At 41.5% G+C, this 22659-nt stretch overlaps 1 protein-coding gene across 3 annotated transcripts in view; it reads left to right on the top strand.

Moving 5' to 3' along the window:
• slc26a6 (solute carrier family 26 member 6) overlaps positions 1-22659 on the top strand; it is a 145819-nt gene that overhangs the window by 112225 nt on the left and 10935 nt on the right. For all 3 annotated transcript variants that reach the window (XM_073072884.1, XM_073072885.1, XM_073072883.1), the window contains 8 exons: positions 1880-1957; positions 2704-2799; positions 5669-5775; positions 8277-8346; positions 9483-9575; positions 10207-10320; positions 10962-11195; positions 16105-16159. In XM_073072884.1, the coding sequence (XP_072928985.1) occupies positions 1880-1957; positions 2704-2799; positions 5669-5775; positions 8277-8346; positions 9483-9575; positions 10207-10320; positions 10962-11195; positions 16105-16159 (847 nt within the window). The remainder of the gene's footprint in view (positions 1-1879; positions 1958-2703; positions 2800-5668; positions 5776-8276; positions 8347-9482; positions 9576-10206; positions 10321-10961; positions 11196-16104; positions 16160-22659) is intronic.

Raw genomic sequence — 22659 nt, forward strand, 5'->3', positions numbered from 1 at the left:
AGCTGGAAAAGCATCACGCTGACTAGTTACACTGTCATACTGTGAACTGCTTGCTGAAATGGTCAAATGAGCTTCAGGGTTCATGGGCTAACAGGGATATACAATAACTGCTGGATGTCAGTGATGATCACACCCACCCCCCCACAAATGAATAAATAAAATTAGTTCTGCAAATTCATCACTACATCCAGAGTTAAAATCAGGACCTAAATTCACCAGAGTCTATGCTAAGTAATTAATAAGGGGTTTTATCAGCTTCAGCAGGATAATCACAAGTCACTATTAAATGTCTGACCATGCAGGATCTCCTAGGTTTGTGAATTTCGTATATTTATGCCAATACTACACAAGTGATGAATAAATTGAGGTGAATATGTTCATGGAAACGTCAATACTACACTGAGTTTATTCATTCAAAATGATCAGTAGGAGAACATGCTGCAGTTTTTCCCCAAAACTGTGCAACCAAATTGAGACGAGACGGATTGGTGATGGTATTTGGGGTCACTTTTGGCATAATATACACTTTATTAGGTATGGTAGGTACAGTAAGTGTGTGTTCATAGTCTTTTGCTGCTGTAGCCCATAGACTTCAAGGCTCAGTGTTGTGCATTCAGAGATGGTCTTCTGTACATCACGTCGTAACGTGGGGTTATTTGAGTTACTGTCAGCTTGAATCAGTCTGACTATTCTTCTCTAACCTCTTTTTTAACAACATGTTTTTGCCTACAGAACTGCCACTCACTGGGTTTTTTTCACCACTCTCTGTAAACTCTAGAGACGGTTGTGCATGAAAATCCCAGGAGATCAGCAGTTTCTGAGATACTCAAACCACCCTGTCTGGTACCAACAATCATTTCACAGTGAAAATCTTTTGGATTACATTTCTTCCCCATTCTGATGTTTGGTCTGAATAAGAGCTGAACCTCTTGACCACGTCTGCATGTTTTTATTCATTGAGGTGCTGCAACATGATCAGCTGATTAGGTATTTGCATTAATGAACAGGTTTACAGGTATATGTAATAATGTGCCCTTTGACAGTACATTGGTAATGACAAAAGTCATCAAAATTAGTAACGTTTACTCTGACCATCTTAGCAATTTCAATGCCAGCAATTTGAATGCAAGCCTCCAAGAACTGTGAAAACAAAGCATCTGATGGGGAAATCTTCTGCAAACATGCTGACTGGTAGTCAAATCCATTTTCATTGTTTTTTCTCATTAACAGTTTTAACACTCATTTCAATTCTGTTAGTGTCTGCTCCATTGTCTGTTATTTTCTGTTCTGTTCAATGGTGCAATTTTTAATACTGTACCTAGACACAGTATTAAAATACTAAGATTATGACTGTTTTATGTAGCTGAGGTTAAGCTATAAGTTATTTATTTTATTTATTTAGGGAATACAGCATAGAACAGGTCCTTCCTGCCCAACGAGCTGCACTGCCCAGCAACCCCCCTACTAATCACAGGAAGATTAATCTAGCCATATTGTATTCCCTAAAGCATAGAGAATGAGGGGAGATTCAGTAGAAGTTTAATGTTTAAAGGGAACATAGAGTGGAACTTCACTCAGAGTGGAGATTTTTGAACAAACTGCCAGCAGAAGTGGTGGCTGTGCATTCAATTTCAACATCTAAGAGAAATTTTCATAGATACATGGATGGGAGGGATATGGAGGACTCTGGTTGGGTGCAGGTCGATGGGACTAGGTAAAACAATAGATGGGCAGAAGGGCCTGTTCTATGTATTGTTCTATGACTATAACTCTATGTTCTGGTGACAATCAATAGTCTTTGTCCTCAAGGAAATGAAGGCCTTCCTATGGATCCCTGAATGGATCTTTTCTCAATGCTGTATTTTTGTATATCTCATAGCTGGCTTCTGCCATTTCCAGTGCAGTTATCTTGGTGATCATTCTGGAGATTGGAGCACTGTTTAGTCACCTACCTAAGGTATGTCACTTCCTTATTAACATCAGTAGTTCTGATATGTAAGTGTGCTAGCTATTATAAAAGATGGTAAAAGTTAATGTATCTGAAATAAAAATAATTCAAATACACCGGAAGTACATTACCATCCAGGTAAGAACCATCAACCTTGATAACACACATAAGCACACATATAAACACATTTAAGTAAACTACTTAAGAACTTTTTAAAAGCTATTTATTAATGCTTTTTGAGAGGGTGATTTTAGATGCATATCATATTTTTACTGAGTTAAGTATTGTATGTAATTAGTTTTGCTACAACAAGTGTATGGGACATTGGAAAAAAAGTTGAATTTCCCCATGGGGATGAATAAAGTATCTATCTATCTATCTATCTATCTATCACACGTGTATGTCAACATCAACAGGAATAGAATGCACCGCTTCCTGTGCAGAGCTCCTTGGAGCTTCTTCAAATTGCCAGTGACAGATAATTGCTAATGCCTGGTCCTAAGAGATGCCCAATACGTCAGGGCGGAGAAGATTCCAGAACCAGTGGTTCAGAAATTATTAGATTGTATTGATTTCTATTTGTGTCCTTCACCTTAATTACTTTCAAGTGTGCTGTTTTATGATGACAGTAAAGGAATATTTGAACATTCTTAAATCAGAGTTCAATTGTTAAAATAAGTCTAAGGGAAACTGATTGAAAGCCATTTTGTTTAACATTTGTATGCAGTGTAAAAGCACTATTGTTTTTGTTTCAGGCTGTTTTAGCATCTATCGTCATTGTCAATCTCAAGGGGATGTTTAAACAGTTCACTGATATCTGCCACTTTTGGCGAACAAACAAAATTGATCTGGTAAGGGTGTGTGATTGCTAACTGAAGTAAATAAAAGTCAAAATGTTGATTAGTTATCTACATCGTGGTTAACCTTACCCTTTTCTATTTGTGTCAGTGCAACACAGATTTAATGAACAGTTGGTGAAAGCTATCTTCATAAGTGCTGAGAAATCTCAGAACCCATAAATTATGAGGAGTTGGAAGGTGGGAGGGGGAGGGTTGGGGCTGGTGTGGTGGGAATTAAGCTTAAAACCTCAGAAAATAGGTGGATTAGGAAAGGACTAGACAACTTGGACCCTTCACTCCCATTCAATAAGATTATGGCTACTCAAGTCCACATATTTTATTTATTGTGATGGTGTGGAACACTCCCTCCCAGCCCTTCAAGCCATGTCACCCCAGCAATGCCCAATTTAAACCTAGCCTAACCACAGGACAATTTACAATGACCAATTATCCTACCAGCTGATACATTTTTGGACTATGGGAAGAAAACAGAGCACCTGGAGAAAACACACGTATTCGACAGAGAGACCCTGCAGTCTTCATTGAGATGCTGTCAGAATTGAACTCTGAACTCAATAACTCAGCTTGAATGCATTCAACAATTCAACATTTGCAACCATCTGATGTAGAGAATTGTAATAATTTGGAAATGTTGTCATTTCTTCTTATCTCAGTCCCTAGATGACCAACTCCAATAGCCAGAAATCCCTGAAGTTCCCAATGTACCAGCAGATCAAAGACATAGACAAGGCGAGGCCACTAAATGCACAGTGCACATCGCAAAGAAAGCAGGTGAAGTCTGCCTAGAGTTATACCGTAAGACTATAAGACAAAGGATCAGAATTAAGCCATTCAGACCATTGAGTCTGCTCCATCATTCCATCGTGGCTCATTTATTATCCTTCTCAACCCCATTCTTCTACCTTCTCACTGTACAATCTTTGATGCCCTGACTAATCAAGAACCTATCAGCTGCTCCACAGCCATCTGTGGCAAAGAATTCAAGAGACTCATTACCCTCTGGCAAAAGAGATTCCTCTTCATCCCTGTTCTAAAGGATGTCCTTCTATTATAAAGCTGTGCACTCTGGTCCTAGACACCCCCACTATGGAAAACATCTTTTCCATGTTCACTCTGTCTATGCCTTTTAATATTCAATAGCCTTCAGTGAGATTCCCTCTATCAAACAATCAATGATATTTTAGAAACAGTACCTTCTTAAAAGTCACCATGGTATTCCCGCTGGGTTGCTCAAAACCATGTTGTGAAGGTTCATTCCTGTTATCCACATTGGTGGATTATAAGAACATAATAAAGAGCACAGCAGTTAGCACAACGCTGTGACAGCTCGGAGCATCGGTGTCCAGAGTTCAGTGCTGGCATCCTCTGTAAGGAGTCTCTAATATGTCATCCCTGTGGAACATATGGGTTTTATCCGGGTACTCCGGCCTCCTCCCAAAATCCACAGATGTACCAGGTCATTGTAAACTGGCCCAGATTAGGTTAAGGTTAAATCAGGGTTATCAGGGGTTGCTGGAACAGCACGGCTCAAAGGAGCATTCCACATTGCGCCAATAAATAAAATAAAGAAGACTAAGACTAATAGGCACTGGAGAAGTTTTTTCCCTACTGCGGTCACTTTGCTGAACAGTTGTTCTGCCGGTTAACTGTCGGCTAACTATTACTTGGATTGCACTACCTGTATGTATAATCTATATTTTCATTTATATTTATCATTATTATTGTTATAAGCAGAGAGACAACATCTGCCGGAAGTAAATTCCTTGTATGTGCATAGGTTCTTGGCGATTAAAGTCTGATTCTGATTCTGAATAGAGTAGCAAAAGTTCTTTCCCATCGACTTACCCCCATCCCAGAAAGAGCCAGGAAGTAACATACAGCAGGTAGGGCAACATCTATTGAGGGAAATGAGCAGTTGATGTTTTGGGCTGACACCCTTCATCGGGGCTGGAAAGAAAGAAAGGTCCAAGAGTTGGGGAGTAATCTTTTGACACACACTTGTAAATGGGGTTGAACTATCACATGGAGAAAAATACAGTATCTTTAAATGGGGCCTAGGTCCCTGCATGCGCAGCCCAACTTCTAAATGATGGCCAATATTCGCATTTGAGTGAGATGGAATGCTCTTATTCAGAAAGTCGGGCAGGAATTACCAAATGAACTTCAATATCTGCCAGCCCTATTGGTGAGACGTAACCTGAAGGACCATAGATTTCTAACTTGAAGACCTCCATTGGTCGGGGTCGACCATGGATGTTACATACCAGCTGTCTACATGGTATGTAAGCTAGGGCAGCACGCTATGGAGAGCAAACTGTTGTCCATGCAGCAGGCTCCCCTCTCCACACAGCTGGTGAATCCAAAGGAACGGCAGAGACCGATACAGTTTGACACCAGTGGTGTTGCAGGAGTTAACAGCCAGTGCTGAACTCAGTGTAGAACTGCCTTAGGGACTCCAGCTCCGGAATTTTATTTGGGGTTTTTTCCCCATGAGTGGATATAGCCACAAACAGTGGAAGCTTGAGATCAGATTTCTCCTTCTAGAATAGCTGCCAACCTCAGCTGATAAGCACCATCTGCCCAAAGCATCTAGTTTTAAGGCACCTGTAATCCACTTTTGCCCCTTCACCCATCAGTAGAAATGGTTCTCAGGCTTAGTAGCGAAGCCATACATGAAGACCAGGAGCTGGTCTTGGTTGTTAGAGGCTACCCCACTACCTCCCCTGGTTAACACCTTAAATGACCAGATGTTTAACCACCTTACAGAAGTGATCAGTTTCAAATTATTTGATTGTATTTTGCAGAATTTGAGCTTTCTGTTCCTTTGATCAAACCTGAGCAATTTTCCTTCCCGTTGTAGATGGTTTGGATCGTTACTCTGATCTTTACCGTACTCTTAGGTATGGATCTCGGACTTGTCGCTTCCATAGCTTTTGCGTTGCTAACTGTTATCTTCCAGACGCAACTGTGAGTAATACAACTTTCCAAAAATATCTTGCATCAAGTTTTCTGCTGCACTCTCACCTTTGTCCAGATTTGTACTTAGTCCAGATTTAAGCTATATGGTGTAAGGGAGAGTTTAAGTGGTGTTCAGCCCGAGAGCAATTATGTTTATTTATCTCCAGTCAAAAATCTCCTTTTGAGTCTGCAATATGTCCATTAAACGTTTGAGGCTTTTGTTTTATTTTCACAATTTTCCCTTGGAATTTGACATGAATGAGTGAATGACAAACTGAGTGGTCAGAAAGGGAACAATCCCTTTGAATGCACAGAGATGAAAGCATTTTCACAGCCATTGCTGAGATTCTATTGGAGATGGTTACCAGAGAACAATTCTACCTAATTTTGTAAATCCAATCCAAATAAATTGAGCACTCTCTGTGAGTAATAAAAACAAGAGATTCTGCAGTTGCTCGAAATCCAAGACAATGCATACAAAATGCTGGAGGAAATGAGTAGGTCAGGCGGTATCTATGGAAAGGAATGAAGAGTTGACATTTTGGGCAAAGACTATGATGAAGTGTCTCGGCCCAAAATTTCGACTGTTTATTACTTTCTATAGTTGCTGCCTGACTTGCTGAGTTCTTCCAGCATTTTATGTGTGTTACTCCTATGAAAAATACCATATTTGCAATTCTATTAGTCATTGGCATATAATGTATTTGTAGATCAAGTTTTCTATCACAAAGTATGACAACAATTCCAATAAGTTAAAATAAATGAATTCCAATGTTTTCCATTAAGAACTAAAATATTTTCAGTCAGTTTCAAACACATTGGTATTGGTTTATCATTGTCACATGTACCAAGACAGAGTGAAAAGCTTACTTGCATGCTGTTGTAACAAAAGTATGTAAAAATTTGTTCCTTGTTTTTTTTCCCGATTCAGCAGCAAGATCTATTCTCAAACAAAGGAAGTGCAGAACACTGTCATAAGAAACCATTAAAGTCATGTAAAGATTAATACAGAAATAAAGTGAAAGAATAAAATAACAAAAGAAAATGGTTAATAAAGAAGTGAAAGGGACAAAGTAATACTATTAACCAATTGCTAAGACACAGCACACAATCTACTGCCGGAGGGATCTGCAAGTGTCCAACAACTTTTCTAGTCTCCCTCTCCCCCTCTTTCTCCTTCTCAATGTCTCCATTCTCTGTCTCCAGCTCTTAGAACTACCAGACAGTGATGCAGCCTGTCAGAATGCTCTCCACAGTGCATCTATAGAAGTTTTTGAGTGCTTTTCTTGACATGCCAAATCTCATCAAACTCCTAAAGAAGTATAGCCACTGTCTTGCCTTCTTTAGATAGATAGATAGATAGATAGATACTTTATTCATCCCCATGGGGAAATTCAACTTTTTTTTCCAATGTCCCATACACTTGTTGTAGCAAAACTAATTACATACAATACTTAACTCAGTAAAAAATATGATATGCATCTAAATCACTATCTCAAAAAGCATTAATAATAGCTTTTAAAAAGTTCTTAAGTCCTGGCGGTTGAATTGTAAAGCCTAATGGCATTGGGGAGTATTGACCTCTTCATCCTGTCTGAGGAGCATTGCATCGATAGTAACCTGTCGCTGAAACTGCTTCTCTGTCTCTGGATGGTGCTATGTAAAGGATGTTCAGAGTTTTCCATAATTGACCGTAGCCTACTCAGCGCCCTTTGCTCAGCTACCGATGTTAAACTCTCCAGTACTGCCCACAACAGAGCCCGCCTTCCTTACCAGCTTATTAAGACGTGAGGCATCCCTCTTCGTAATGCTTCCTCCCCAACACACCACCACAAAGAAGAGGGCGCTCTCCACAACTGACCTATAGAACATCTTCAGCATCTCACTACAGACATTGAATGACGCCAACCTTCTAAGGAAGTACAGTCGACTCTGTGCCTTCCTGCACAAGGCATCTGTGTTGGCAGTCCAGTCTAGCTTCTCGTCTAACTGTACTCCCAGATACTTGTAGGTCTTAACCTGCTCCACACATTCTCCATTAATGATCACTGGCTCCATATGAGGCCTAGATCTCCTAAAGTCCACCACCATCTCCTTGGTCTTGGTGATATTGAGACGCAGGTAGTTTGAGTTGCACCATATCACAAAGTCCTGTATCAGTTTCCTATACTCCTCCTCCTGTCCATTCCTGACACACCCCACTATGGCCGTGTCATCAGCGAACTTCTGCACATGGCAGGACTCTGAGTTATATTGGAAGTCTGATGTGTACAGGGTGAACAGGACCGGAGAGAGTACGGTTCCCTGCGGCGCCCCTGTGCTGCTGACCACCGTGTCAGACCTACAGTCTCCCAACCGCACATACTGTGCATTTGTCAGGAGTTTTAATGAAAGATTCATTCACCAGATCAAATTCAGTCAATTAAAACTGAAGGATCCTTGCTTTTTCTGGTTATTATTTTAACATGTCTTTTCAGATTTGTATTTAATTACTCGCACATTTTTTTCAGACCCAAATATTCAATCTTGGGACAAGTTCCAGATACTGATATCTACCGAGACATCAATCAGTTTGATGAGGTAGTGTGAAGATTATAAACTGCATTAACAATTTGTGCATTGGCTTACCATACGTCTAATGATGAAAGAATTGTTGGGAAGCCCAGGAAAAGCAAAGATGCCGAGAAAAATTGCAGAATGTCCTCCTCATTTGGGTTTGGGCATGGCTTGCCTCCACACCATTTCCCTGGGTTCTGAGGTGGCTGATGAAGTCAATGTGGGAGTTGGGAACTTCACCACAGATGGGACATGAAGGACTTGATGAGATCGTACATGGGTTGTGAAGTGGTATGCTCCTGTTATTTACAGTACCCCACCAAAGACCCCTGATAATTGTCAAGTATAGAAGTTTTCTCCATTTCAAATGGTTGATGACCAGGGATTCCCATGGGATATTACAATTTTACATGACACTATTGAGAACATCCTTAATCCCTTCCCCTGTCCACCAGGTAATATCTTACCATTATGGGGCTCAAAGCTATGTAACTGTTTGGGAGCCTGTAGCCAGGCAGCCAAATGTCTAAATCTAACTGAGTGTTGTTGGAGCATTGGCCTGGGAGAGAACAGTGATATTAATTCCCTTATCTTGCCAGTTGATATGGAGGACTTTATTAAAGCAGCATTAATGGCACCTCTGAACTATTTGAGGTGCCCACCACAGATGGTCTTAGAGTGGGGAAGCCATTACTACAGCCAGATGATATTGAGCTTAGTGACTGGTTTGACAGCTGATTTTCAAACACTGTTTTGTTCATAAAGACAAGACATTGTCTGCATGTGGACACTTAATGATTGAATCTGGGAGAGGTTTGGGAGTGCACTTTGAACTATTTCTCATTAATTCTCTAGGCTAAAGCAATTCCAGTGAGAAGCTTGTTGTGAATGACTTATAGCATCAATGATTGAGTATGGTGCTGAAGCGATGACAGCATTGCATCTCTGCTATATTTGTTCATTGAGATCATGGTTTGGAAAGCAACATGCAGCAGACACTGCATGAATGGCTTTTCTGAATGCAGCCACATTTTTCTGGGGTTTACTACAGTCCCTTTTCATTCATAAAACCAAAGCTTTTGTGAGGCCATGTGTTGTGTTGAGTTAGTAACCAAAAGACACAAGTACCTTTTAAAGAAATAATACACATTTTCTTTTAGGCAAAAGAAATTCCAGGAATAAAAATCTTCCAATCATCTGCAACCATATACTTTGCTAATGCTGAGTTGTATGAGAAGGCATTGAGGCAGATGGTAAGCAAATGGATTTAAATTATATTTGTATTCTATTCATAATTTAATCCTAAAGAAAAGGGAATATTTTGACAATTGGTAAAACAAGGAAAAAATTCCACCCTCTCTCATGTAAGATCTGAATCCAACCTTTAGAAGTTTGTTCCCTTGACCAACTTATTGAAAGCTCCTTGTTGCCAGACTTGGTCAAGTAATGACATGGTGCCAAGAGCCGTCACAGAATCCAGAATCAAATTCAGAGTTAGAATCAGGTTGTCATGAAATTTGTTATTTTCATCTGAATTTGCAACCCTCTGCAGCTTTATTCTGATCCTGTGCAGTGGCACCTCCATATCAGGTGGTGAGGCAACCAGTTAGAATGCCCTCCACTGTATAACTATAGAAATTTCCATTGAATCCAGCTCATCCTCACATTTCATAAACTACTCTTGGCCACACATACAATCTTACCAAGTCATTCACATTAAAATTTTTATAATTTTAATAACATTTTAAATTCATGCATAAGCTACCAATAATTGTCTCTGAAAAGACTGCACACACTATCTTTCATAACTCATTATATCTGTTTAAGTCTAATGCCCAGTGAGATTCTTTTCTACTAAACCTCTTTCTTGTGATGTTCCTGCAGTCTGGAATTAATATCACTCGTTTAATTTCAAAAAAGAAGAAAAGAATCACAAAACTCAAACAGCAGATGAAAAAACAAGAAAAAAAGGACAAGAAAGCCAAGAAAAATAAGAAGGTAGAAATGATTAGTACAAATAATTAATTGTTTGATATCCTCAAAGTTGCATCTTCATTTTTATACAAGAAAATACTATTTTATTATGCCAGGAATCATTCTTTCTCTTGTGTTCTATAGAGGCAGCCATGGCTGAAAATGTTTTTTGACTTCCCAAATCAAAACTGATACAAGCGTAATAATGCTTAGATGGGGATGTGCCAATGCTATTTTCTGAACAGCATCTACAGCACTCATCAAATGTTAGACAATAAAAGCTAGCCAGACAATCAATCAAGAGTGTGTGAGTTCTTAGAAAATCTACCAACAGCTGCACACTTGTAGCAATCACTGAAAGATGTAACCTTGAACCAAGGATCTTGAGCCATGGGGCTACAAGTTCTGTTGGTAGAAGTTGTAGATATTTTCATTAATATTTTGCAGCATGGCACAATTGTAGCCAGTTTATAAGTACTCTATTTGCCTCCAGCTGAAGTGAATGAGGCTGGGGAATTTACATAAATATTGTTCAGCCCTCAAAACAAAATAATTCTTCCTACTCATGGGAATTGCTTTGATCAAAGGACTGGGTTTAATTGATACCCTGAAACTCAGTGCAATATTTATTAAGATTTTGCCTTTTGTTGTGATAATTTTTCCAGAAACACGAATCAAAGACAGGTGACCTACCCACCATTTATGGGAATATTGATAATGACAATTCCGTCAGCTTAGAAATGGACTCAGGCCATGAGTCACCATCTAAAGTTAACAAGAAGCCCGAGGAATACAGTCTTGAGTCTCTGGGGCTTCAAAAACCAGAAGTGCATTCCGTTATACTTGATCTCACTCCTGTCAATTTTGTGGACAGCGTCTGCATCAAGATTTTGAAAAATGTAAGTTCAGTCTCAGCTTCAAACTAATTCTATTTTTATTGTTTCTTTGTCCAGTCTCAGTCTTAATTAGTTATATCAAGTATAGCAGAATTCAATATGCAAGATTGTTATTCTTCAGCACACAAGTGTAAAGGAGAACAAATGATTGTTACTCCACATCTGATGCAGCGAAAGAAAACATAATAAGCATAAAGAACACAATTTAAAAAACACAAATACTGTATAAATGCATAAGATTAGCTTATATACATAGACTGGTTGTATATTGAGGGAGGGGTAGCGCCTCTGGTGAAGGGGCATATCACTCCCATTCCGGGGTTGCTCACTCACCATTCGCTCAGTTTTCACCTGCAGTGGCAAGTTGCTGTTTGCATGTCACGGCAACCACACACTGGTGACAGGCAGGCTAAACCAGGTGAGGGCAGCTTGTACCACAGTGAGATAGGGACATGCCTATCCTAGCATGCAAAGTCAGCTCTGACAGACTGGATGAGATCTACAGTGAGATCCAATGGCCAGGAAGGAGGTACTGCAACGCTCCATGGAGACTGATGAGAATGACTAGGCATAGAAAATGTCATGGTCATCCACTGTAACCAAGGAACACTCCATCTTATGACGCTTGTTTGTACCATTGGCCCCGGACTTCACAGGTCGAGAGATTGGATCTACCCCAAAAGCTTTTTCAACTTTAAAAACTCTCCTGCACGGGTTTCCTGTCATCATCTGACATGATGGACAATCACCAATGTCCATAAAGTGACTCTAGGCACAGGAGTGTCTGTACATAAGGTGACTCTAACAGGAAATGATAAAGTAGCAATGGTTGGGGGAGTGGAGGGATAGGTTAGTGTGTGGAGATGTTGATCAGCCTTACTACTTGTGGAAAGTAACTGTGTTTGAGTCTGGTGCTCCAGGTGTGGATGCTACATAGTCTCCTCCCTGATGGGAGTGGGACACACAGTCCATGAGCAGGGTTGGTGGGATCCTTCATGATATTGCTGGCCTTTATCTGGCACCTTTCTATGTGTCCTTGATGGTGGGTAGGCTGGTGCCAGTGATGTATTGGGAAACGTTTTCTACCCATTCTACAGCACTGCTGTCTGTCACAGTGATGTTGTCATACCACACAGCATGCAGATGTTGGGATGCTCTCTACTGTTGGTCATAAAGTCAGAATCAGGTTTATTATCACTGGCAAGTAGTTTAAGCAGCAGTAGTTCAATGCAATACATAATATAGAAGAAAAAGTAAATAAACAAATTACGGTATATTATATTGGAGATTTAAAATCCTGCAAAAACAGAAATAATATATATTGAAAAAGTGAAATAGTGTTCAAGGGTTCAATGGCCATTAAGAAATTGAATGGCAGAGGGGAAGAAGCTGTTCCTGACTCGCTGAGTGTGTGCCTTCAGGCTTCTGTAGTTCCTACCTGATGGTAACAGTGAGAAAAGGGCATGTCCTGGGTGCTGGTTGTCCTTAATAATAGGCACTGCCTATCTGCAACACGGGTCCTTGAAGATGTCCTGGGTACTTTGTAGGTTAGTATCCAAGATGGAGCCGACTAAATTTATGACCCTCTGCAGCTTCTTTCGGTCCTGTGCAGTAGCCCCGCCCCCCATACCAGACAGTGGTGCAGCCTGTCAGAATGCTCTCCCCCCTGCCCCCATGCCAGATGCAGCCTGTCAGAATGCTCTCCCCCCTGCCCCCATGCCAGATGCAGCCTGTCAGAATGCTCTCCCCCCTGCCCCCATGCCAGATGCAGCCTGTCAGAATGCTCTCCCCCCTGCCCCCATACCAGATGCAGCCTGTCAGAATGCTCTCCCCCCTGCCCCCATACCAGACAGTGATGCAGCCTGTCAGAATGCTCTCCCCCCTGCCCCCATACCAGACAGTGGTGCAGCCTGTCAGAATGCTCTCCCCCCTGCCCCCATACCAGACAGTGATGCAGCCTGTCAGAATGCTCTCCCCCCTGCCCCCATGCCAGATGCAGCCTGTCAGAATGTTCTCCCCCCCTGCCCCCATACCAGAGAGTGATGCAGCCTGTCAGAATGCTCTCCCCCCTGCCCCCATACCAGACAGTGGTGCAGCCTGTCAGAATGCTCTCCCCCCCTGCCCCCATGCCAGATGCAGCCTGTCAGAATGTTCTCCCCCCTGCCCCCATACCAGAGAGTGATGCAGCCTGTCAGAATGCTCTCCCCCCTGCCCCCATACCAGACAGTGGTGCAGCCTGTCAGAATGCTCTCCCCCCCTGCCCCCATGCCAGATGCAGCCTGTCAGAATGCTCTCCACGGTACATCTATAGCAGGTTTTGAACATTTTTATTGACGTACCTAAATCTCTTCAAACTCCTAATGAAGTACAGTAGCTGCATTCTTTGTAGCTGCATCAATATGTTGGGACCTTGTTAGGTCCTCAGAGATTATGACACCCAGGAACTTGAAACTGCTCACTTCTGATTCTTCTGTAAGAATTAGTATGTGTCCCATCATCCTACCCTTCCTGAAGTCCACAATCAGCTCTTTTGTCTTACTGACATTGAGTGCCAGGTTGTTGCTGCGACACCATTCCACTAGTTGGCATATCTCACTGCTGTACACCCTCTCATCACCACCTGAGATTCTACCGACAATGGTTGTATCGTCAGTAAATTTATAGATGCTGTTTGAGCTATGCCTAACCACACAGTCATGGGTATAGCGAGAGTAGAGCAGTGGGCTAAGCACACACCCCTGAGGTGCACCAGTGTTGATCCTCAGCATGGAGGAGATATTATCATCGATCTGCACAGATTGTCGTCTTCTGGTTAGGAAGTCAGGGATCCAATTGCAGAAGGAGGTGCAGAGGCCCAGGTTCTGTAACTTCTCAATCAGGATTGTGGGAATGATGGTGGTAAATGCTTAGCTATGGTCTCTGAATAGCATCCTGACAGAGGTGTTTGTGTTGTCCAGGTGGTCTAAAGCCGTGTTAAGAGCCACTGAGATTGCGTGTGCAATTGACCTATTGTAGCGATAGACAAATTGCAGTGGGTCCAGGTCCTTGCTGAGGCAGGAGTTCGGTCAAGTCATGAGCAACCTCTCAAAGCATTTCATTACCGTAGATGTGAGTGCTACTGGGCGATAGTCATTAAGGCAGGTTCAACCTCTTAATGACTAATGCCTTGCGAAGGTTCAACCTCTTTAAAGACAGCCTAACTTCAGCCTCCAAGAGAGAGATCACAGGGTCAACGGGTGCATCAGGGATCTTCACAGCTGTAGCCATATTCTCCCTTTCAAAGTGGGCATAGAAGGCACTGAGTTCATCTGGTAGTGAAGCATCGCTGCCATTCATGCTGCTGGATTTCACTTTGTAGGCAGTAATGTGTTGCAAACACTGCCAGAATTGTCATACATCCAATGCCGCCTCCAACCTCATTCAAAATTGTCTCTTCACCCTTGAAATAGCCCTCCGCAAATCATACCTGGTTTTCTGGTACAGGCCTGGGTTGCCAGACTTGAATGCCACAGATCTAGCCTTCAGCAGACGAGGTACCTCTTGGTTCATCCACAGCTTCTGGTTTGGGAATGTACAATAAGTCTTTGTAGGCACACACTCATCCTCACAGGTTTTAATGAAGTTGGTAACAACTGCAGCATACTCATCCAGATTCGAAGATGAATCCCTGAATACTGTGCAGTCCACCGATTCAAAGCAGTCCTGTAGGCCCTCCTGTGCTTCCCTCGTCCAAGCCTTCTTGGTCCTCACTATTGATGCTGCAGTCTTCAGTCTCCGCCTATACTCAGGGAGTAGAAGTACAGCCAAGTGATCAGACTTCCCGAAATGAGGGCGTGGAATAGCACGGTAGGCATTCTTGATGGTGGTGTAACAATGGTCCAGTGTGTAGTTTCCCCTGTCATAGAACACTACAATGCAAACAGGCCCATTGGCCCATCTAGTCTAGACTATTATTCTGCCAGTCGCATCGGCCTGCACCTGGACTATAACTCTCCTCAACCTTCCCAGCAATGTCCTTATTCAAATTTCTTTTAAATGTTGAAATCAGCCCTGCATCCACTTCCACTGGCAGCTCATTCCACACACTCACCATCCTCTGTGTGAAGAAGTTTCCCCTTTCACTCTTAACCTATGAGTCTAGCTCTAGCCTCACCCTGCCTCACTGGAAAAAGCCTCTATAAATTTCATAATTTTTATACCTCTATCAACATCCCCTCATTCTCCTACACTCCATGAAATAAATGGAATAAAGTCCTAACCTATTCAACCTATCCCTGTAACTCAGGCCCTCAAGTCCTTGTAAATTTTCTCAACATGCTTTCATACTTGTGGTTTCTAAATGACAATAATCTGAATCTGAATCTGAATACTTACTGATATCTTTCCTGTAGGTAGATATCAGAACTGCACACAATACTCCAAATGTCAATATCACATTCTACCTCACTCCACTCCTCAGTGTTCTAACGTTTACTGGTTTGTCCTCCCAAAGGGCAACATCTCACACCTGAATGCATTCACTTTCATCTGAGCCTAGTTTCAGCCCTGAGTCATGAGTATTGATGTGTCTACTCCAACATTTCTTCAGCCTCCTCAGAAAGTAGAGGCACTGGTGAACTTCCTTAATTGAAGAATGTCTTCCAGGTCCATGAGAGGTTGTACGAGATTGCAGAGATAGACAGGTTCTTGATTATCCAGGGCATCAAAGGGTATGTAGAGAAGGCATGACAGTGGGGATGACTGGAAGAATTGGATCAGCACATGATCGATTGGCAGAGCAGACTCGATGGGCTGAATGGCCTACTCCTATAGTTTGTGATCTTGTGGAGACCCCATTTTTGTTTAAATACCAAGTTCTAATTAATGCAAGTATATCTTTGCCTCTCTGAAGCAATTATTTTTAAATTCCTAGATTTTCCGAGATTTCAAGGACATTGAGGTTGATGTCTATCTGGCAGGATGCCACTGTAAGTATGTGATGGAACTCTGATGGGTTTGCTTTGCCAGTCTGACATGATCTTGCTGACTAGACTATTTCACTGAAGCACCCAGAAAGCTGGCAGCAGCTGTGGCTTGCGGCCATTAGCACTTGCCTCAGCTCTGTGGCTGTGGGCTCACTTTTGGAGACTCTGTAGTTCATTGCTGTGTTTTTTTTTACATGATGTTCTCTTTTCCTTCATACACTGGGTGTCTGACGGGTTTTGTTGTGTGGGTTTCTTTAATAGGTTCTGTTGCGTTTCTTTGTTTTGTGACTGCCTGCAAGAAGATGAATATAAAAGTTGTATATATTATACATTGATAATACAAGTACTTTGAAGAGTATAGAAATAGATATATCTGACAGATCAATGTGTATCCTACTAATTTATAGGGGGACGCTGCGTAGCTGGTAATTACTATAAAAGTTGTAAAAACAGCCAGTATTTCTAACTCAACCTATAATTTAGAAAACTGTTGAAATGGGATCCAACAATGATTTTACAGCCTTCCCAGTACTACACTATTCCTTTCACTGTAGGAACTTCATGTGTTATGTCAGGATTCCAAGTCCTAAGAACTATCAGTAAACTGGGTTCTCGATTGTGTTCTTGAACTTCTGTAATGTGCCCGCCCATTCCCCATTCCCATTTCCTCTCTCACCTTATCTCCTTGCCTGTCCACCATCTGCCTCCCATGCTCCTCCCCGTTTTTCTTTCTTCCATGGTCTTTAGTCCTCTCCTATTAGATTCCCCCTTCTCTAGACCTGTTTCTCTTTTACCAATCAACTTCCCAACTCTTTACTTCACCCCTCCCGCTCCCAGTTTCACCTGTCACCTTGTGTTCCTCACTCCCTCCCCCCACCCTTTTACTCTGCCTCCTCATTTTTTATCTCCACTCCTGCTGAAGGGTTTCACCCAAAGTGTTGACTATACTCTTTTCCATAGATGCTACCTAGCCTGCTGAGTTCTTCCCAGCATTTTGTGTGTGTTACTCGGATTTCCAGCATCTGCAGATTTTCTCTTGTTTGTGATTTTTCTGCCAGTCTGAAATAAACAATTTCCCCCCCAAAACCAAGTTAAGGACCCATTGTTCAGAATAGTTGAGCCTCACCATCTTGATTATAGAATTACTACCTCATTCTTTTCGATCAATAACTCAGAAATATATATTTATTATTATTAATAATAATTATTATTATGTTTTATTCGTATTTGCGCAGTTTGTCTTTTGCACATTGATGGCCAGTCTTTGTCTAGGGTTTTCATTGAATCTATTTTAGTTCTTTGTTCTACTGTGAATGCCTGCAAGAAAACAAATCTCAGGCTTGTATAGGGTAACACATATGTACTTTAACTTTTCTCACCAATCTGGTAGGATAAAAGAACCAAATAAACATGCTACATTTTTAATGAATAAACTCTTCTCAGTCTTCCGTGCAGGTATCGATTATAACCGATATTTCGATGACAAACTCTACCAGCTTCAGGGATAATGCCTGGGCATGTTTAGTTCGGTGGTATTTATACCCCCATATTTCATCCCTCCTAATTAGTTAGTGCTCATCCAATCAGGTTTTCACTCTTCCACCTTGTTTACAATCAAATTCCTATTCTTACGAGAAGCGAGACCTTGGTCTTTGTTAAAATTCTTTTCCTCTAGTTTTATTTCAATGGCTTCTTTACCAGGCAGTCCCAAAAGCTATTTGGTGGCACAGTAGTTTCGTGATATCAAAGTCAGTCCAGTGTTTACTTAGTGAAGGCTGCTTGAATATGGAATAAAAGTTATTTAAGATTTGATTGACTAGTGGGATGGAGCCATGAACACTACCTCAGTATTCCTTTTTAAAATATTAATTTATTTTGTAAATTTTAGTAATTTGATGTCTCTGTACCGCTGCTGCAAAACAACAAATTTCACATCGGATAAGACAGTAATAATGAAACTAATTCTGATTCTACATCTAAATTCTTTTCAAGTTTCCAACTATATAAATATTGCTGCATAAACAGAAATATTTTGTCAGGAATATTAATTCATTAACAGTAAGAGAAATATTAAGTCATTTTCTCAACAATGACAAAGTAATCTTTGTTATTTAGTAACTGAGGCTATTCTTAGGCTCTGCAACTAGTATGAGTACTTAATGTCACAATGTCCTTTGTTTTTTGATTGTCCTGAGATGCTGCCTGTTAACACCAGATATTACTCAGTAGCACAAGTAACAGAAATCGCTATTTCAGCTCAGTCTCGTTATCTGTAAGATGAACTTCACCCTAAAGTGGAACCTAAAGATATTGTATATCAAACAGAACAGTGGTGATTTTCTTTGACGAATGTTACAACTCATTCATGGTTTGAAATGCAGCAAGGTCTCATTTTGAGAAGGAAGCAGTGGCAGCTGTTGACCTCCTAACATCGTACACCCAGACTGTTCTTCAACTGAATACCACAAAACATTTTTCATATACATACAACATGCTGCAGGAACTCAAAATGTCAGACAGCATCTGTGGAAGGGAATAGACAGTAAAATTTCAAGATGAGACGCTTCATCAGAAGTCCTGATGAAGGTTCTCAGCCCGAAACATCAACTTTGTGCATGTTGCTCAAGATTTTCAGCATCAGCAGAATTTCATGTTAAACATTTTGATATTATTTGTTAGAGTAACAAAGCATTCAGAATCAGAATCAAGCTTATGTCAAAAGATAATATGTCATGGAATTTGTTATATTATGGCAGAACATAAAAGTTTTCATTTATTGTAACTTCAAAGCATAAAACTAACTGAAAGTAAAAGATAGGAATCCAGGAGAACGTGTCTTCGTTTCATTTTTACTTTAAGCGAGGCACGCTAATAAGGTGTTGGTGTAATGATATAGGCCATTCATGTACTTTTACATATAACTTGTAATGAATTATTTAAAAGAACAAGAATGCTTAATCAAATATTATTCAAATATTACTAAAATATTAAATACACAACAGTAGACCGTGAGTGTGGAATGAGGTGCATGTGAGCTCGATGTCAGTGTTAAACAGAAGTTTGGATAGATAGATGGGTGGTAGGGGTATGGAGCACTATGGGCCCAGAGCAGGCCAATGGGAGTAGGCAGTTTAAATGGTTCAGCATGTGCTAGATGGGCTGAAGAGCCTGCTTCTGTGCTGTACATTTGGTCCTTTGAGCCAGACCACCCTGCCCCCAACAGCCCCGATTTTAACCCTAACCTAAGCGTGGGAGAATTTACAATGACTACCTGGTTTTTGGACTGTGGGAGGAAACCGAAACAGCCAGAGGAAACCCACACATTCCATGGAGTGACTCCTTACAGGTGACGTTTATGCAGCAACTCAACTCCAAGCTCTAAATGCCCCAAGCTGTAATAGTGCTGCACCAACTGTTAAACTACCATGGTGCCCCTGATAAGTTATCAAAGCAAATAAATTGTGCAAAGGATGAATAATGAGGTAGTGTTCATGGGTTCATGGACCGTTCAGAAATCTGATGGCGAAGATACTAAAACATTGAGTATGGGTCTTCAGGCTCCTGTGCCTCCTCGCTTGTGGTAACAAGGCAAAGAGGGCATGGTCCAGACCATATGTGATGGCATCCATTAATCTCACGAGACCATGGATCTGCACCTGGAAAGTCTCTCTTCAGGGCACAGGCCTGGGCAAGGTTGTATGGAAGACCAGCAGTTGCCCATGCAGCAAATCTCCCCTCTCCACGCCACCGATGTTGTCCAAGGGAAGGGCAAGGGCCGATACAGCTTGGCACCAGTGTCGTTGCAGGAGTTGCCAGAGCGAGGTTGAAGGCAACGTCGGACTGTCTTAGGGACTCCAGCTCCGGATTTGTCCTCAGGGTTTACTCCCGAAGCCTTTCCCATGAGTGGGTATGGCCGCAAGGCAGCGGAGGTTTGAAATCAGAGTTTTCCCTCTCTTAGATGGACTGCCTTCCCAGGCTGACGAGCTCCGTCTACCCATAAGGGTCTTTAATAATGGACACCATCTTCTATAGACACCACTGATTGAAGATGTCCAAAATAGTGGGAAGAGTTATGCCCATTATAGAACCGGCTGAATCTATCGCCTTTTGCAATGCTGTGCATTCGAGCCTCCATACCTGACCATGATGCAACTAGTCAGAAGGCTCTCTACTATATATTTATAGAAATTTGGGATGAATCTTTGGTGACTTATCAATTGTTCTCAAACTCCTAATGAAGAAGAGCTGCTGGCGTGCTTTCTTCATAATTACATCAATATGTTGGGTCCAGGATAGATGCTGATGTCAAGGAACTTGAAGCTCTCTCACTTTTCACCACTGACCCCTCAATAAGGACTGGTGGGTGTTCTTCCGACTTCCCCTGCCAAAGTCAAACCCTTGGTCTTGCTGGTGTTTAGTGCAAGGTTGTTGTTCAACACTAATCAACCAGCTAAATTATCTCACTGCTGTATGCCTCTTTATTGGCTGAACCATGGCAGAATTTGTGTAAAGTCAAAAGCCAGGTCTTCAATAACCCTGGGGAGCTCCAATATAGAGGTTAATCAGATTTGGACTAAATCCTGTAAGCTACTGGACAGCAGCCTTTGGTTGAAATTACCTCCAAAGAATCCTGGAATGTCCTGGGTTCTGTCAGAGTTGATCTGAGCAAGCTATGAATGTGATGGTTTGTAGAGATTTCAAGTTCCGGTTCAGTTTATTGTCAGTCAACCATGCACATGCATACTGCCAAATGAGACAACATTCCTCTGCACCAAGGTGCACAACACAGTACATATAACTCACACATAACCCATAAAATACAAACGTTTGTAAAATTACCATAAATAAATTAACAAATAATAAGATGCATTTACAATATAAGTTAAAAAGTAAAAGTATAAGCCTACTGGACTTCGTACATGCTGAGACCGTAACATGAGATTCATACGTGGTGGCAGGGAGTCCACCTGGGGGAGGCCCCATCCTAACAGATTTTGTCCTAATGGAACAGTACCTCCTCCCTGATGGTAGGGGTCAAAGAAATTCTTGGACAGATGGGAGGGATCTTTGACAAGGGCCCTGTGTATGAAGCACTCCTGATTAAAACTCTCTAATAGGTGGAAGAGAGACCCTGATCATCTTCTCAGCAGTCCCTGCAATCCTCTGTAGGGACTTACAGTGAGGTCCCGTAACAGACAGTGATGCAGCTTGTCAGTGGTGCTCCTGTAGAAATTGGTCAGAATGGGGTGTGGAGGAGACTTGCTCACCTCAGTCTCCTCAGGAAATGTTGATGCTGCTGTACTTTCTTGACCAACGAGGTGGTGTAGAGGAACCAGGCGAGACTGTTCGATGTGCTCTCCCACAAAACAACATATTAGTCAAAGGACTGAAGCAGGCACATCAATGGCTCCTGCAGGGAATCCCGCATATTTCAGACAGCTCTTGGTAAGTCAGCCATAGATCAATCATGCCACTCTTTGTAAACATTCGCCATGTACATGTCTAGACCCCTCCCCAATATGAATGTATGGGAGACTAATAAACAACTGGTTAGAACACTACCCAGTACCAACTTCTGGCCATCCCCTACCATGGATGAATCTTCAATTGTGTCTATGTACTAAGGAATTGGGTTTTTTTTGGATCAGTCTTTTTTTTAATATTTTGTGGTATAATTTTATGTAAAATTTGTGCATAATTTATACTCTCTGCTATCTCTGTCATCATAACATAATGGTTAGCATGACGCTATTACAGCTTGGGGCATTCCGAAGTCAGCAGTTCAATTCCAGTATCCTCTGTAAGAAGTTTGTACGTTCTTCCCATGTGGGTTTCCTCCAGGTGAGCCAGTTTCCTCCCACTGTCCAAAGACATACTGGCTACTAGGTTAAATTGTTCATTGTAAATGGTCCTGTGATTAGGCTGGGGTTAAATAGGTGGGCTGTTAGGTTGTGCGGCTCATCGGTTCCATGCTGTATCCCTAAAGAAAATAAAATCATGCAAGTTTTTCATTGAATAATACCTCAGCATTCTTGTGCACATGAAATTAACTCAAGTTGACTTCTTTATCTCTTTCTGTATAACGGAGTATGTCTTCAGAATACATCTCCTCCCTTCTGGCCCAGTGACACAGGGACTCCCAGTATACAAAACTTAACCCTTCCATGCAGACTTCTTGCCACCATTGGCACTATAAGCATCAGGTGGCAATTTCAAGGTTCAAAGTAAATTCATTATCAACGTATATACTGGTATATGACACCATATACAACTCTGAGATTCATTATCTTGCAGGTATTCACTTCTTCTAAGACCCAGGTCTCAGGACTCATGAGCTCAAATTTCAAACTAAATATGTTATCAAAGTATATATATATATATAGTACTGTCCAAAAGTCTGATGTTTTCTAGACTAGATTTTATATGGTTTCAGATAGTATGGCTTCCACAGAGCCCTGATCTCAAAATCATTGAGAATGAGCTAACTTGAAGACAAGTTAGGA

The sequence above is a fragment of the Hemitrygon akajei genome, chromosome 19 (assembly GCF_048418815.1).
Source record: "Hemitrygon akajei chromosome 19, sHemAka1.3, whole genome shotgun sequence".
Taxonomy (NCBI): Eukaryota; Metazoa; Chordata; class Chondrichthyes; order Myliobatiformes; family Dasyatidae; genus Hemitrygon; species Hemitrygon akajei.